The sequence below is a fragment of the Erpetoichthys calabaricus genome, chromosome 8 (genome assembly GCF_900747795.2).
Source record: "Erpetoichthys calabaricus chromosome 8, fErpCal1.3, whole genome shotgun sequence".
Lineage (NCBI taxonomy): Eukaryota > Metazoa > Chordata > Cladistia > Polypteriformes > Polypteridae > Erpetoichthys > Erpetoichthys calabaricus.
Genome location: NC_041401.2, coordinates 97,058,392 through 97,077,091, shown reverse-complemented (window position 1 = coordinate 97,077,091; position 18,700 = coordinate 97,058,392). Strand labels below are relative to the sequence as shown.

The window sequence follows — 18,700 nt, the reverse complement described above, 5'->3', positions numbered from 1 at the left end:
TCGTCTTGCAAAACATTTGTAAACCAAGTTATTCGCAAACCGAGGTTCCACTGTATTATATATATATAAAAAAAACTTTATAGAAATACACCCATTGTCCATTTTTTAAAAACTGCTCATTAAAACTGACAGTTGTGCTTGCAGCATTAAGTACAAGGCAGGAAATAACTGTAGGAAACAAGCTTGTCCACTGGCACACTTTGACTGACAATAGTGAAATTTGGAATCACCAATACACCCAACCAAGTTAGAATGTAGGGATAGTTAGTGATTTGTACCAGAATACCTAAAGCAGATACACTGCTGGGCAAACAGGAAGAACAAAGTACTTTATCAGGATAAAATAAAGGAGCAGCAATAGACACCACATTCTTCTCAGCTTTACTTGGTTTGTGCTCTCACAAGTGTTTTGAAGTTAACAAATTTGACTAGGTAATAACTAATGGTAGAAGAAAAATTCTTTATTTCCATCAAAAGCTGCAGGCCCGGACCATATTTCCCCTTCTACACTCAGGAGCTGTGTAGACCAGTTGTCCACAGTATTTGCAGACATTTACAACCAATCTCTGGATCTGTGTGCTGTTCCTGCCTGCTTCAAGGCCTCCAACATCATTCCAGTAGCAAAAAAATCAAAGGTCACAGGCCTAACTGACTACAGACCAGTAGCTTTAGCCTCTGTGGTAATGAAGACCTCTGAATTACCTGAAGAATGCCACAAAAGACTTCCTGGACCCATTTCAGTTTGCATACAGAGCCAACCCGTCTGTGGATGATGCAGTGAATTTAGGTCTGAGCTATATTTACCAACATCTTAACTCAAGGGCATATGCGAGGATATTGTTTGTGGTCTGTAGCTCTGCTTCAATAAAATCACCCCAGAGCTCCAAGATCAGAAGCTTAGCCAGTTCAACCTGTCTAGTTCAATCTGCCATTTGAACACAGCAGAGCTGCAACAACTAATCAACATTATCAACAATAATCACTTATTAAAAATGTTGGCAACAATCACTTTCATTGATTAGTTTATTATGTCATTAGGCTTAATACGTCATGCTTGAAAGGCAAACAGTAAGCAAGTGGCAGAAAATGACAGTGCAACCCAAGACTTTCAAGGTTTGGGGACACTTTACTCTGAATGCAGAAAAAGCATAAAGAAATGTTGTGACTTGCAAAATGTGTAGGTCTGAAATTTGTATGACATGAGAGCACATCGCAGATGCACAAACATTTGAACAGGAAACATACGGTTACAGGCTCTGTGGAGGAGTAAGACTTGTCATCTTCCCATGAAGTTGAATGTTACTCCAGAGTTATGAACAAAATGTTTGCTAGGTTAGGCATACTGACATGACTTTTGGTTTGAAATGAGGAATAATTCGAGTCATAGTCTAGCCCTCTACAATGCACTAGGCAATTAAAACACTAGCACATGCAACATGAGTTTTATGAGTAAAAATTTTTGTGTCATTAGCTACTATCTAGTACATGTTCAAAATTTCACTTACCGTATTTGTGTGTTTTTTTCCTTATTTTTAATTTTTTTTTTGGGCTAAGGTCACTCTGCTAAATTATGGTGTGGCATTACATGCTTGCATTCACATTTAACATTAACGTGTGTGTGCTTACAATAAAATGGCTGTGAAGAAACTTAAGTACCAGTCCAAGCAGAAAACTTTTTTTTTTTTTTCAGTCTCGTGTGCAAAGGAAATCAAAAACTCAGCGAGAGTGCAGCAGTGAATCCAACAGCACATTAACTGCGACTAAAAGACGCATCTCTCATTCAGAGTCAAAAGGCGAGATGGAAAAGCAAAAAAGTTCCAGACAGTAGGCTATCGGACTTCAACTGGCTTCAGTACAGTATGGAGAAAGGCGCTATAACGTTCAAGTCCTGCTGCAGCAAGCCTAGTTTAGCTGGTAAAATAGATTTTGTGGCAAGATCACACAGTTTCAAATGTGAAAATCTAATAGCACATTCCCAATAGCACATGACATATGGTAGATTGCAAAAATGTGTTGGCTAAAGGCAAATGTGCCAAAGAATCTGCAGTGGTAAAAGGTCTCCTGGCGCACAAAAAAAAAAAAAAAATAAAAAAAAAAAAATAAAAAAAGACAAATGATGATGCAAAAAGAAAAACTTTCAGTTAAAATGAGCTTGGCATATTACACAGCAAAGGGAGAACCGAGTTTCACACAGATGAAACTATTTGCTTTGCTGAAAAAGGAAAACAGTCTGGACATTTCTCCAGCATATGACCACTAATTTCAAATATTACTACAAAAAAAAAAAAAAAAATTAGTCATGATGGTGCAACAAATTCTTCTGTGGTGGAATATTGTGGTCAGATATTTACATGTAACTTTGCCAGTAAAATTTCTCTTTCACATAAATTGAAAAAAATTTTTAATAACTTAAATTACATTTAATTTTGAAGTGTGTGTTTGGTGTAATTTATTGAAAACTGTTGTATTTTTCAAGAAAGTGTGTGTGTGCATTGCACAACCACAGCCAGAAGTGCTACAAAGTGTTTTATTACTGTTTATTTTCAATGTATTATTATATAAATGTATAAAAACCTATCATTTTGTTTAATATATCTACAGGTAGGTCATTTAAAAAACACATTTCTGAAAATTTTATACAAATCTATTTATTTGGTGAAAAGTTCCATTTCATGAACTTAATTTTTAATTTCAAATGAATTTTATTTATTTATTTTTTTTAAACAATCCAACTAATCGACAAATTAATTGTCAGATTAATCCATCCATCCATCATCTAACCCGCTATATCCTAACTACAGAGTTACAGGGGTCTAGTGGAGCCAATCCCAGCCAACACAGGGCACAAGGCAGGAAACAAACCCCAGGCAGGGCGCCAGCCCACCGTAGGGGGTTCACACACACACATACACTAGGGACAATTTAGAATCGCCAATGCACCTAACCTGCATGTTTTTGGACTCTGGGAGGAAACTGGAGCACCCGGAGGAAACCCATGCAGACACAGGGAGAACATGCAAACTCCACGCAGGGAGTACCCAGGAAGCGAACCTGGGTCTCCTAACTGCCAGGCAGCAGCGCTACCCACTGCACCACTGTGCTGTCCTGTCAGATTAATCGATTATCAAAATACAGTGGAACCTCGAGATACGATCACCTCTGTATACGAGAAATTCAAAATACGAGGAAAGTATGAGCGAAAAATTCAGATCTAAATACGAGCATTGGCTCACGTAACGAGCCACGAGCCAGGCTGTGGGTATAGCTCGCGGTTTAGCGAGGGGGGCGTGGTAGCTGTAGCGAGCCGCAGGGCGATCTGCGGTGTCTGCGTTTCTCACCTAAGTGCACAGGTGAGAAACTGCCCACATCCATGATTTGTCCTGTGGCTGATGGGCTGGGCAGGGTGGCCACCCGTCCTTTAAAATACGGAATCGTCCAGTATTTGAGAATGAAATTGCGCGTCCCGTTTTGAATCAATACGTATGCGTCCCTTATTTTTTTGTATTAAAAGTGGTAACCCTAGCAGCTGCCATGTCTTCCCCGCATATATAGAGAAGCGCGAGCCGGTTAAGGGGGAGAAGAAGTAAAAGAAAAGAGAGGAGAGGAGAGAGAACAGAGGTTGCAGGAGGAGGCAGGAATCCGCAGCAGTAGGAAGTCGGTGCGAGAGAGCGAGCGAGTACAGGCTCGCGTGTAGCTGAACAGGCGAGCCAAACAGCTGAAGTAGGACGGTGTAGAGAAGGTCAGCTGCATTAAGTGTCTCGCCTGTTGCAGAGCCCGCATGGGAGAAGCAGGTGAGACGCTAACAGAGAAGAAGCACCGGGGATTGTCATCTGTTTTTTGAAGACTGCTTCCTGTTGACGTTTTAACCTTGTGTTAAAGGATTGTTATTCTTATGTACTTTAAACCTCCACTTCACAACTATTTTAAGGATTATTTATTTAAAGATTTATTGAATGCTCTACTGCACTTTGGACACCTGTTTTGATTCTTGTAATAATCAGTTATATTATTTACCAGTGTTATTTATTAAAGGTAGACTACGGTATATATAATTTATCAGTGTTATTTGTTAGGAAAAATGATTTTTATGTTAATATATTTGGGATGCGGAACGGATTAACTGGATTTCCATTATTTTCAATGGGGACGTTTGTTCTAGATACGAGAAATTCGCTATACAAGCTCAGTGCTGGAACGAATTAAACTCGTATCTAGAGGTTCCACTGTAATTGTTAATTGCAGTGCTAGATCACAGCCTTTCTTACAGACAGGAAACAGTCATGTGTGCCCTTCCATTAACCCTTAGTACTGGTGCACGGCAAGGATGTGTCCTTTCCTAACTATTCTTCTAACTTTATAGGAATGACTGTACAACTGGTGATTCATCTGTCGAACTTCTTGCAGATGACATAACACTAACAAGCCTCATTTCAAACAATGATGAGTCCATATACAGATAAAGGGTGGAAAATCTGACATTATGGTACAGCCATAATACTTTGGACCTTAACATTCAAAAAATTCAGGAGAGGATCATAGATTTTGGGAAACAGTCATCTGTTAACCTATCATTTGCTATAAATGTCTCAACTGTTGAAATGACAGAATCACTTAAATTTCTGAGCACTGTGCTGTCACAAAACCTTTAGCTAGACAATAACATCTCATGCATTATTAAGAAAGCCCATGACAATGTTCTTTTTGCATAACCTGAGGAAATTCAATCTCCCTCAAACAATATTGGTCCAATTCTACACAGCCATCATCGAGTCTATTCTGACCTCATCTATAACTGTCTGGTTTGGTGCTGCCTCTGTTCAGGCTAAGGTGAGTTTGCCATGCATCATCTAAGCCTGTGAAAGGATCATGGGCTGTAAATTACCATACACCGAAGTCCTATAGGAGTCCAGGGTAAGGAAGAGGGCCGCAAAGATCATTGCTGATCTGACTCACACAGGGCATCACCTGCTCCAAAGACTTCCCTCCAGCAAACATCTTCATGCAGTAAAAGCTAAAACAACACATCACCTAAACAGTTTTTTCCACATGCAGTTATTCCTACTAATCAGGTCTGAGCGTCTACTCAGTATCTATATATACCTGCACAATTTACTGTCTGGACATTTCAATCCTACTGTCTCTTTATTTGTTGTATTGCCCTTGTACCCTGCATCATATTTTATGATTTTATATTTTAATCTTCTAATAGTTATCTTTTGTATTTTGTGTTGTCTTTGTATGTTGCACCAATATTTTGAAAACAAATTCCATTAGTGTACATGGCTAACAAAGTTAATTCTAATTCTAATCAGTAGCTAAATTATCTCATTATTTCACTTTTATTATCAATTCAGTGCTGATACAATGACAAAAATATATAATAAAGAGGTCTTATCAAAAACCATAAAGTAGTACAGTAAAAAATAAATGACATGCAGCAACTTTCAGAGCTGTCTAAATATAAAAGAACGGATGTCTTGAACCCTCAGGGTAAGCCATAAAGGATCAAGTGTCACAGAAAGGCCTATAGGATGCAATAGAGGTACAACTCAAACATCGCTAGATATTTTTCTGCTTACTTAGTCCTTCACCTTTAGTGAATGTGAAACAATGGTCTATTGTTCCTTTATTAGTTGACTTCTCTTCATGTCATCAGTGAAGTTGAAAATTAACACCAGTAACTGTACTCCTCTCATAAGAGGATAAAAGAAAGTCAGAGAGTGGAACCAGGAGACAGGATACTTAAAGAAGGGACATAAAAACTGTAACAGAATTTGAAAAACTATGCTACAAAACTACAGGGAAAAAGGATGCACCTAGATTTTCCACTCCAAAGCTAAACAACGTTTCTGTCATATTAACAAAACTTATATTAACTTAATATTAACTTTAAAAAGTGAGGCATCTACTTGTGGTTGCCAAAACCGAAAATATAGTTGTCATTTTTAACAGCCTATATTTGGAGTAATTAAAATGCTACACAATTAAATGTCAGCTTATTAATGAATCTTAATTAATTAATCTATTTAAGAGAGAAAAAAATATGTCATAATGTCGGCCCTTGATCTCTGGTATACAAAATACCACCAAGTAAAGCAGTTGTTTTCATGTTGATCACATATGCTTCAAAAATGAATCCAGCAAAGCTCAGCTTGCTTACTCATCTGTTCATCAGACTTATAGCTAGGTGGTATGGAATACACCCTCATTTACTTAATGTAAACTGAATATGATTCTACAGTGCAAACCATTTTACGATCTTACTTTCACATGATACTGTGAAGCAGCAAATGAAAAACTGCTTAAACAAGTCTAAACTACCAGAGTTGGCTTCAGTAAGCCATCCTTAAACCCAAAAAAATGAACGTTTTCACAACAGTATCGGGACTCTTTAAAGGCTGTGACAAATTAGCAGTAATTTGAATATTTTTAACACAGTATATAATATTAGAAAAGCTCCAATCCAATCTAAAATTGTTCAATTTTCACTAAAAAAAAGACTCGATCAGTGATCAGTAAATTAAATGATCACAAAAAACTGTCTTTCCAGCCCCTGCTTTTCTAGGCTTCACAGTAATTTAGTTGCAGTGGTCCTTTACGTGAGGTATTACAGTAATTGAGCCAGCATGTATCTTTTTTTTTTTTTTTTTTTTTTTTTTTTAGAAATCCCTGTAGTGTAAAAAGTCAAGGCTTGTTTTACAAGAGACCAAAAGCAATTTGAATATTAGCCTTTACATGAAAAAAGTGAGTCAGAGCAGGGAGCAAGACAACACTCTGCTGGAGGAGTAGCAGTGTGATGGAGAGAGAAGGAAGAAGAAACACTGTTTGTTATACAGGGTATTTGGGTAATAAAACCCCTTTTATTTGAACCCATGACTGTGTTTGTGCTTGGGGTATGGTGCTATAATATATACAGTATTACAAAAACATAAAAAAAAAATCAATATTACAGTTTGTAATTATGAGAATCATTTTATTTTCTATTATGTCACGTGTATTATGGATAAATATTTTTGTACATATTTTAAGGAAATTTACTTTGGTATTTTTGGTCATTGAACAATAAGCATACAGTATTTAATTTTTTTAATAAAAAAGTGAACAGTTAACACCTGTGATCTATAGTTTAATTATAAAAATACACTAACATAGGACATAAGGCTTCTAATCATATAGTTATGCAGGAGCTTAGTATAAAAAGTTTTTAAAGGGATAAAGGAAAAAGGAGAAAAAAAGAAAAAGGTATCGCAATCGGCTGATCAAGTAACATGAAAGGTCATTGGTATTGGCCTTACAAAAACCTGCTCAGAGCATCCCTATACAATATTACATATTTTAGCCGATTAATTATACATACATACATAGTACACATTCTGTATAGCAAATGTCATGAACGAAAACATGTAACAATACTCCGTGCTTATTTAAATGTAAAGTAAATCTAACAACTGAATGAAGTCAATCGAACTTGCACTGCAGGCAGTTTCTTTCTGAAATAAGCAAGCATTTCAGATTAATTGTCTGATATTCCCATTCTTTTCTCATTGAGTAAATGAAAAGCGACACTTAATCATTTTGCTTTCTCTGATGTTGTCTTTAGTTAGATATACAGGTAAAATTCCTTTACAACGAATATCTTTACAACAAAATTTTCATTACAACGAAGTATTTTTATGGTCCCGACAGTTTCCCCATATGACAAGAGTCTATAGAAATCTTGTCACTACGAAGTACATTCTGCAGATGCTTTCATTACAATGAAGTGATCTTGAAATGCCTGAATGAATCATCCACAGAGCAGTTAGTTCTGTGGTCGCAGCTCAGTTGTGCACCACGATCCCCAAACAGAAACATTGTAATAAAAATAAATAAATAAATAAATAATTCTCTCTCTTTGGACTTTCCTTGTACTGTTTTTTTTTTGCTGTTTTTGTTTTCGGTGGTTTTCAGTGATACCTTTTGCTTATTGCTCATCAACATTTGAAAAACATCCATTGGAATTTAACTCATTGTCACCCTCCTATAGAAATGGCAGACACGAAAAAACGATAACAGTTCACATTAGAAAAGAAAACTTAAAATTTTTGCAGCTCTCAACTGCGGCAAAAAGAAAAAGGACGTTGCCAGTGAATTCAGAATTTTGCCGTCGACACTGTCAACTTTCTTGAAAGACCGAGCAAAAAAAGAAAAAAAATCTCGGGTTGCAAATGTATGCGAACTGCAGTTTTTATGTGGTTCAGAGATGCTTGTTCAAGAAATATTCCTATTAATGTGGCACTTATTCAAGACAATGTGAGGTTTCTAAACTCTCTTGGGACCTCTCCCAACTGGACCACCTACCAAAGAGCATCCTGAAGTGCGATCACTGCATCTGTGGAAGACTGTTTATCTGTTGCCGGGGCAACAGCAGGCTCACAGCTCTGATGCGGATCGGCACTGAAGCAAACAGAAAAGATCTTGATGGGTGATGCATGGAACACTGTAAATGCAGGGAACAGTATTACTTGGCCACTAACCTGGTCACAACCCTGTCTGACTGTTGTGTCTGTTTATAGGGGAGTAGAAGATCCTGCTACAATTAATAACCGTGCTGTTCCTTTTTCAAGCTGAATAAAGTTGGTTTTGCTAAAGTACTGAGACTCAGCCTTATGTTTTGGGGTGTAAGATAGGGACTTACAGCGCGAACACAATCTTTTAGGATTCACTTCTGTGGCGCTTCACTGCAGCACTTTGAGCCTGCTGTTGCCCTGCCCTGGCAACGGACAAAATCTTCCACAGACGCGGCAATCGCACTTCGGGACGCACTTCAGCGTGACATTCCCGTTGGGTGGGGGGGGGAGGGAGGGATCCCAAAAGAGTTCAGAAACCTCACAATATGAACAATATAAAGAAGAAGAAAAGGATTATTCGTCTTCTGGTTGATAATTGTGCTGCCCACGACATGCTTCCACATTTAGATAATGTTCATGTTGAATTCCTCCCACCCAATTGCACAGTAGTGCTTCTGCCCTTGGATTTGGGCACCATTCGCACCCTGAAAGTGTATTATCGCAAGGAAATGCTGAGGAAAATTCTCGTCAGCATAACTTGTACACAGGAGAAGATTAAAATTAACGCGAAAGAAGCTATTGAAATGATTGCAAATGCCTGGACAAAAGTTAAAGAAAGCACTATACCAACAAATGCAGAATCTCATTACAACTAAATATTTTTCAGGTCCCTGGCAGTTCGTTGTAATGGAATTTTACCTGTATTAGCGAATTAAATGAGTGGATAGCTGAGAACTACTAGTCTTTAAACACAGACATCTCTAATAAAACAGAGATGTTCATTTTTGGAGGGAATGATGCTAATCGCAACAATTTTTGTCACCATTTAACTCAGCTGGAATCACCATTAGTTTTACTGAATTAGCCCACAATCTAGGCATTATCTTTGACTGTAACATGTCATTTAAAGTGCACTTATAAAAATGTCCAAAACATGTTTCTTCCATCTTAAAAATGTTGGGAAATTAGGGTATTTTCTAAATATATGGGGTACGGAGAAATTAATTCATGCATTTATTTCTAGTAGGATTGACTACTGTAATGTAGTGCTCATTGGATGTTCAAATTGTACTTTATAAAGCTTCCAGTTAATCCAAAATGCTGCTGCAAGAATAATTACAAGAACGAAAAAATACAAACACATATCTCTGGTTCTTAAATCCTTACACACTGGCTCCCAGTCAAGTTTAGGGCAGATTTCAAAAGCCTACTTTTAACTATAAAGCCTTAAAAGGCCAAGGTCTGGCTTACTTATCTGAACTTATCACTACCTATGAACCAGAATGCATATTCAGATCTCAAGATGATAGTCTGCTTATGATTCTCAAGATTATTAAAATAACAGTGGGAGGTCGAGCTTTTAATTACTGGGCTCCAAAGCTGCCCCTTCAGTCTCAGCATTCAAACCTGGCTGAAGACTCACTACTTCAGTTTAGCATAACCAGACAAGAGCTGCTAATTAACTGTGCATACTGCATTTCTGTTAGTCATTAGCACTAAAATATAAGTAATAAAGTTTTAATTTGTTACTCTCACCTATTCGGTTTCTCTACTCAGTACTCACATGTGGCACCTGGTGCCACTATGCTAAAGCCAAGTTGTTTACCTGCCTAAGAAAAAGTCATCTCTGATAGAAGAAGGGGTAGAAGGGTCCTTTCATCAGATTAGCCAGCCTAGCACTGACAAAGCTGTGGAATGGCCAGTAGTGGGGAGGCAGCTTGATGGCCAAAGTCTTCAGGACTCTGAACAAACCAGAAACCTGTTATGTGATATAATCTACTCTTGCATTTTGCTCTGTTCTTGTACAACTATTGTATTGTACTTGAGATTACTTGTGTTCTGTTCTGTGTATTGTATTAATCCCATTTTTTGACACCCACTACACGCCCAATCTAGCTGGAAAGGGGTCTTTCTCTGAATTGCCTTTTCTAAGAGTTCTTCCATTTTTTCCCCTACAAGGAAGGGTTTTTGGGAGTTTTTTTCTAGTCTTTCTATAGAGTCGAGGCTGGTGGGCTGTGAAAAAATAGGTCCTGTTGAAGCCCACTGCAGTACTCCTTGTATGATTTTGGGCTAAACAAAAATAAATTCCATTGTAAATTGTAAGATCATAAAAAAAGACATAAAAAGTGCACAACGAAACAATACATACCAAGTGCCTGGCATGCGGCATGATTAAATAATAAAGGAAACGAAAGAAAATACAGATTGTCATAATGTTTTCCCTTTAAGTTCACTATACATCGTAACACAGACTAACATCAGATTTCTATTCAAAAAACTATTTCATAGATTTTCCATTTACTAGATATTTTTTTTCATTTTTGGTTTAGTTATCCTCATTGGTATCAAGTAGCAACACTGTCATGATCTATTTTTTTAATAGCTTGCTTCACCACATTTGATAACTAGAGGCAACTTTGGAAGTCATCAGCACATGATAAGACCTCGTTTCTGTCTGTTATTGGACTAATACTTGTACTAATACTAATATTGGACTAATGTTTAATAAATAAATAAATAAATAAATAAATAAATAATACACTGTAATACAATATAATGTGCAATGTTAATGTATATAGCAAATTATTACGTAAACAATAAAACACACTAAATGCGAATTATACCACAAAACACCAATTTTAGAAATCATGAGTGCAATGGCTGTAATTAACAGACCAACTGATTTATATAAAAAAAAATAACCTTCAAGCTGACCATATACATTTTTTTCCAAATGCCATAATGGAAATGAAAATCAACAGATGAGGTTTTCTCCTTACAGGTTCTGCTGTCAGAAGATCAACATTGGATTATTTTTTAAATGTTTAAGATACGTAAAAATATTTTCCTGACCAATGTAATATATTTAGAACTTACTGAAAAACCTAATGGATACATTAGAAAATTTAATTTGTCTGATAACCAAGAGGAAATAAAAATTAAAAAAAAAAAAAAAAAAAACAACGTATAAAGACTTTTGAAGATTTACAACTACAAAATTGCATTGCAAGTTATATTCATCTTTCAATAGATATCAGATTAAAGATCCAAACTTTAATGCACAAAATACCAGACATAATACTGAAAGCTGTGGTACTACTACCTATTTGCCTATGTCAAGATCACTAAAATGTATCACTGTACAATGTCTTCTTATATTAAACTTTTAACTGTGCAATAAGGATTGCTAATAACTGTCCGAGTTAAAGGTTTGCAGCCATTACTAGATTTACGAATCCAAATTGTAAAAGAGGGAAGTGAGATACTTCCTTACAGTGTACACTTACACTACTCTCTTTCATTGAAAACTATGAGTAAAGGCTAGGAAGGCTACCAATCGTTACATATTTGCACAATCACATAAGTAACCTCAGACCAATAAAAACAAATAATCTCAAGATCTCACTCATCCTTGAGGTATGGAAAAGACCTGTAATACCAATATGTTACCTCTCTACTGGTCTAGAAGAACAAGTAAAGCTATCACTAAACTATAAGAGTAGATTCTATATTATACATTTTTTTGCTCTTGTCTGTCTCTACTGTCCACATATAAACTTTTATCCTATTCCTAGAGTCTGTGTGTTTATATATAAATTATAGTGTTCCGTCTTTTAAAACAGATTCTATTGAGTTATTTTTTGATTGGTTTGGTCTCAAAATAGGTTTAATGGTCGTAAAAAAAACTAAAGCACACAGAAAAATAAGGAAAAGAATGTGATCTGAACAACAAAAATGGTTCTATTTTAAACATCCAATATCTCCATGGATCTATCTATAAAGTAAAAAAATAAATACTGTCTTACAGCAGCAGAGTAAAGGTGTGGGATTAGATTAAATGGCTCATATTGCACAATAACCCAAAAACGAATTTGACAGGAACAGGCTAGTCAGTACAGCTTAGCTGGTCAATGCCAATTCCACTTTTGTAAGCACTGTGAAGTCAAAATCAAAAAGATACCCAAGTCAAACTATTTACAACAATACTTATTAACTTATTCCACCTATCAAGGTCCTCCATGTGAAGAAACAATTTCCAGTTTTTGCACAAATAAGCCTTACCTATCCCCTATAAACTTATCGAAAAGTTTAAAGAGTAACAGCTTTATTTACCCTACTCTTTTCCTTCATGATCTTAATTACTTCTATCATAACACCTAAAGATTTAACTTTTTCAATATCATCACATAGCTTATACCCTGCAACCCTGGAATCAGTCAAGGCAATTCCCTGGACTTTCCTGTGCACATGGGCAGAGTATACTCAGCATAGCATGCAATATAACCCAACATTCTACTAACCATACTCATTTGAAATTACCATTTCTAGATTCAAATTATGACTGCTGCCTTTGCAGGGTTTGTCATTTTCCCTGTGACTGTGTGTATTTTTCTTTAGGTACTATAATGTACCATTCACATCTTAAACACATACCTGCTAGGTAAATTAGTACTTCTAAACTGATTGGGTATGAGTGATTATGCCTTGCAATGAACTAGAACCTTTTGCAAGGCCTGGTTCCTGCCTTGCACCTGCTGAAGACAGGAAAGGGTTCCGCTCTCAATACCCTGAACAACATTAATCTGCTTTGACAAAAAATCTATGCATGAGTCCTTCAAAGTGTGTAATTTTGTGATTTGCACTTATTAATTAGTGACGCACTTCAAGCATATGGATAGATAGATAGATAGATAGATAGATAGATAGATAGATAGATAGATAGATAGATAGATAGATAGATAGATAGATAGATACTTTATTAATCCCAATGGGAAATTTGCATCTTCTTAAAATATTTAGACACCCCCATCACCCTCCAAACAAACAAAAAAAACCTCTCAATATTATCGTCTTCAGCAAATAGAAAAATGTGTGCAATTTACACTACTACATTTACAAACTGTACAAGTTACTAAATTGATATTATTCCTAGAATTTTAGATGAGATTTGTGACCTATATCAAACTGTAATTACAATATCTTTTTTTTTTTTTTCGCCGACTGAAATTTTTACATCTACAGACACTGTCTGAAACAAAGGGATGGTGCAAGAAGTGGGGTCAATGACGTAGGCTGTGGGAATTAATCAGACACAGGTAATCTCCAACTTCTCTGCACCTTATAATATTGAAAATGTTTACTATATCTGAGCACATCCCAAAAACAAGAAGGTGCGAGTATATAACAAAGTGAAATATGGAATTACAGAGTAATGTAATTTTGTACCTTTGTTCTAAATCAATATTTTTGATAAAAGAAAGTGTGTCAAAATCAGAAGACATCAAGCACAAAACATGTTCTATTTCAACCCATTTCTTTTTCTGTGTAAATTCACCAAATATTTATTTATGACAAATTGCTGATGGACATTTTAAATAAATCATAGCACAGGTCACTGAAAACATTTTTCTTATTAACTGTTCAAACTAATTATTGCCTAGAGCAAGCAGTTTCATAATTTTACTTCAGTGACAATAGAACTCAGGAAGAGGTATTCACAGTATTGCAATGACGCTCTATGTTTGGCCCTCAAAAGATAATATCAAGATAATATAAAGGTATGTTGACCACCTAATAGTAGAAAACAATTGAACAAAACTTGACAGAATTTTCAAATGTTTTAATACTTAAAAGAATGGAAACTAGTAACTGAAAACAAATAAAGGTAGAACATCTAATGTTAATGAAAAGTTCTTAAATTTTACAAATAATATTCAGTCTTTGATATTTTTGTGTGCTTATAAACAAACTACAGAAAACATTTTACCCTACACAAGAGCAACATAGACTGGGAGTCTATTCTCACAGCAAGCATTAAACACAAAAAAGGAACCAAATGTATTTGATGCAACAATCCGTAGCCAGGTATGCTTCCTTGCACAGCTTTATCAAGCACGTTTAAAATCGCCAGTCAAAATAATCTGCATATCTTTGGGATGGAGGAGACAACCAGAAAAACCACAGAAACCCACAAGGCCAATCGGAGAATGACCAAAGGTTACATAAAACAAACAGGAGTGGCAGAAAGGGTTCTAGAAGCAAAAGTGATATCCATTCAAGTGTGTTTGAAAAATTAAAGAAGGAATTAAATTTGTATCAGCCCATACAAGCTTATTGTGCACTTATTTGGTTGTGTTTGTTTTTCTCTTTTTAGAAATGACAGCATATGCAGTCTTTGTGCTACCTCATATGTTAACAATTATGCTCTCATTCTCTCACATTCACGTACATTTCCAACGTTGCATATAAGAAGTGAAAGATAAAAGCATCTTTTTGATGGCAGGAAAGCTAAGGAGGAGCCCCGTGCCGTATGAAATGTATAGCTATAAGCAAAGAAACAACAGAGCTTCTTGCAGCAGAACCAGTTAAGCAGACTTGTTGCATACAGATAGAAAGGTGCAAAAAATTAATTCTGAGCATTGTGAAATTTTACCAAGGAAGACTTCAAGAAACCAATATTTAAACAATCTATCCATCTATTCTCTTAACTTATGTTTCTTTCCATTGCAAGGTTGATATGCTGAAGACTAAAGCAAAAGGCAAACAAACAACAGATGAAAAGCCAGTTCATTACAGGTCACACGCACTAACTCATAAAGGGCCAATTTGGTGTTAACGATTAACCGACTTCAAACAGCAATGTGGTATGAGAGAAAACTCACATATAGTGGGAATATGCAAACAACTCAATATTAGGCTGTGAAATACCTGCTTTATCCATCAAATATACTGTATACAGCAAAATTATTATTATTTTTTTTTTTAACTTAAGCTATAGAAATATTCACTCATTTGTATCAAGTAGAATTTGCTACGTTTGATTGAAATGTGAAATAATTGTCAGGATTTTTTTTTTTTTTTTTTTAAATCACGCTTACAGTTTGTTCAAAATAATGAAGCAATTATTATACATCAGAGTTGGTTCCTGCATTCAATGTTGCTGAGAAAGAACAGTAGCCATCCGTGATCCTAAAATGGGTACCTGTGAACTAGGTGGTACAGCAACACAACAATGGTTCTTAAGTTATGACAATGACTCTCAGTAAAATCTATAAGCAGAGAAACCTGGTGCTGCCAGGGTATAATTCAGAGCAATACAGTCACTGAATAAAATCACCATGGGAAAATATTTTGACCCAAAACTAAAATATAAACCAATTTTTTCTTGTAGGAGAACTACCCCACTATTCATTTTTTTGATATTGGGTCCATTTATTAATCCCCGAGGGGAAATAGTCTTTTTGCATGACCATTGGGGGTCAAGGTGCACTCCACCTTTTATTCGTGCCATCACTAAATAAAATTCCCCAGGAGAATAACTTCAGAACAAAGGATAGCCTACTGTTTGGTGGGTCAGAAAATTTAAAACAAGACTAAAGAGTTATTACATCAGCAAAGCATACCCTACAAGCTCTACTAGTAAAAGTGCACATTGTACTTGCCTTTAATGATTTTTTCATACTTTTTTTGACTTCTGTGTATTCTTTGGTAGTACTTGTTGTTGATGCTAAATTATCCCTCCAGGCCTTGGAAAAAGACCTCAGAGTAGTCAGGAGACACTGGCATAACCTTGGGAAAATATCCAGTGCCAATATTTTATCGTATTCAATGAATGAATGAATGAATGACCTTGGAATATTAGCTAAGTAGGAAGGTGGACGAAACCTAATGAAATTTGAATTGTGTTTTACTAACCACTGCAGAGTCTCATTTTGTTCAAGATCCAAAGACAGTGGGGTTTTACTTCCCCCTCTCCCATTACCATAACTTGACTTTAATGAATAAACTATACTTTATTACCTATTAAATACCATGAATATGAACTTTAAGAACCTGATTATGCAGAAAATTAGTAATGTATAAATATGCGTTTAGACATTACATGCTGTTCTTAACAAATGCCATTTTTTTGTTTTACTGTAGTTATAGCTGTGAATGTCAATGTGAGTTACATAATACAAAAATGTAAATAATTAAAACTTATCTTTTAATCCATATGATTATCACATCCTGCTTGGTATTTTGTTATATAATGCACATTGTTACAGTGCAACATAAAATAAGTGCAACATAACAACAAGACTATTTGACAGACAAATACTACAGGATTCTATTCATTTACTTGTAAACTAGAAATTATTTACAATTAAAAGAAGAAGAAACAGAGCTACTATAAATAAAAACTCATTTTTTAAAAAGCAGTCAGTGTGCATGATACAAAGCACCGTAACCAAATAATTGATTGTTCCCACCAAAAAAGACATTATTGCTTTTTACAGTTAAAACTAAAACTTGAAGGTAGGTTTGCTGTTCCATGTATATTTCCATTGGTAAAACTCAAACTATACTTTGATGAAGCAATACTAAAATGGCAACAATAAATGATACAGTATTAAGTACAGCTCCCTGCCATTTTACATCACAGAAATTTTTAGTAGAAATTGAAATGATAAATTTCTTGGCTTTTACCATACTAGATTATCTTCTTATATAATACGCTATTGTGGCTGTCTGTTTCTCTGTTCATAATTTTAAATCACCTGTAGCTCACAAACCGTTTGAACCATTGACCTGTAATTTGGTACACATATACTATATGACGTCTACTATTCACTTTCCGGGTGATGATTGTCTTCCAAGGTTATTCCTTTTATTTTTATTTTATTGTAGAATCAACTCTCGGCAGCAGGGTGGCCCTGTTGCGCATGCATACGGGCGCCGTTCTCATTCCCTACCACCTTCGCCGTCACTTCCCCATACCTCTTCATATCTTAAATCATTCTTGAGGCATATTGAAGACTTCAGTGAAAAATTAAGAAAAACGCAACATAAACACTGACTTAATCAGTGTTACGAAAGAAGAGAAGAAGCGGGCCGCTAGGGTGGAGAAAAGAAGAGCTGCTCAGGAAGCAGCAAGCGCATCAACCTCTGAGCAAACGAATGCTAAACGCACAGAGAAAGGATGAAAACTACTGTACAGTATAAGTCAAGTTTATTCGCTGCACGTTATCGTGCAGTCCGCCGTTACTGGTCACTACATAATTAAGGTCATTTTCTCGAACGTCAAACAATACCTTTAACATTAAATCAAATAAAGGGGTATCCTTCTCGTTTTTGGTAAGATGTTAGTAGCTTTGATTTAGGGTATATTCTTTTAGAATGTTGTGTACATTACTCACCTCATATTCAGAGATAAATATGGTACAGGAAATCAAGTAATCAGGTTGATAATCAAGGAAGTTTTCAGTTTACTTCTGCTCCCGAAAGACAATTTAAACAATCAGAATAAATCAGTGAGCTACTGCGGACTATCAGGCAAACCAATACTACCTTTTATATGCCATTTTCTGTTGGCGGTTCACTATACAAGTAATCGTCTCGCACCAGATCGCGTACTTCAGCAAATACGCCGTAGCATCCGGTTACTTTTCCGGGTCTGGTTATGGGACTGAAGCCTTTTTACCATGACGTGATCGAATCCAACAGCCTGAACGACATTAACAGTGTCAACTGGGTGCAGACATTAAACTGTGTTATGCAAGAATGTCGCCATAACATTTAGCGGCAACAAATAACGTAACGGGTATTCCAAGCAAAATTATCTATACAGGAGTCTTAGAAGAAGGGTGTTGAATTCCCCTTCAGCTACGTCACGTCACTAATCTGCAGATCTTTTACCAATCATTGAGTAAATGCGGCATCAGCAACTTAACAGAATGTAAACAAGTCCAGAGAAGCACTCAGACAGATTACATTCATGCATATTTCCGTTTTATTGTTTTTGATTTCTCCCTGTAATTTACTCACCATGTTATCCACGAGTATCCGCCGCAGCTACCGTGTCAAGAATCCTGGCGGTGCGGGCAAGAAAGGAAACACTCAGGGTTCACCACGCTTTATGGCCCATTCTTCGCCCATGCCGCCAGGTTGGGATCCCTGTTTGTGGCGAGCTTTTAGCTCTTACTCTAAAGTCCACGTCTGCCCCAATGCTCCTGTTTACACCTTTAGCACCTCCTCCTACTCCTCTACTGCCTTCATGGGAGCGCCAGTCCCAACACTAGCTATGTTCCCTTCTACACTAAGGCCGTTCACGCACGCAAATACGCACGCTGATGTCGAGGCACGCCAGAAAATAGCACGCCCAGCTACGG

The 18,700-nt window shown here is 36.3% G+C and overlaps 1 protein-coding gene across 1 annotated transcript in view; it reads right to left on the bottom strand.

Annotated features, from left to right (window-relative positions):
* The window catches only part of tmem248 (transmembrane protein 248), a 72,799-nt gene extending 54,176 nt beyond the window's left edge, over positions 1–18,623 (bottom strand). Inside the window, 1 exon segment of the mRNA XM_051930803.1 lies at positions 18,357–18,623. Coding sequence (XP_051786763.1) covers positions 18,357–18,359 — 3 coding nt within the window. The 5' untranslated portion in view covers positions 18,360–18,623.
* Positions 18,624–18,700: the final 77 nt, after the last annotated feature.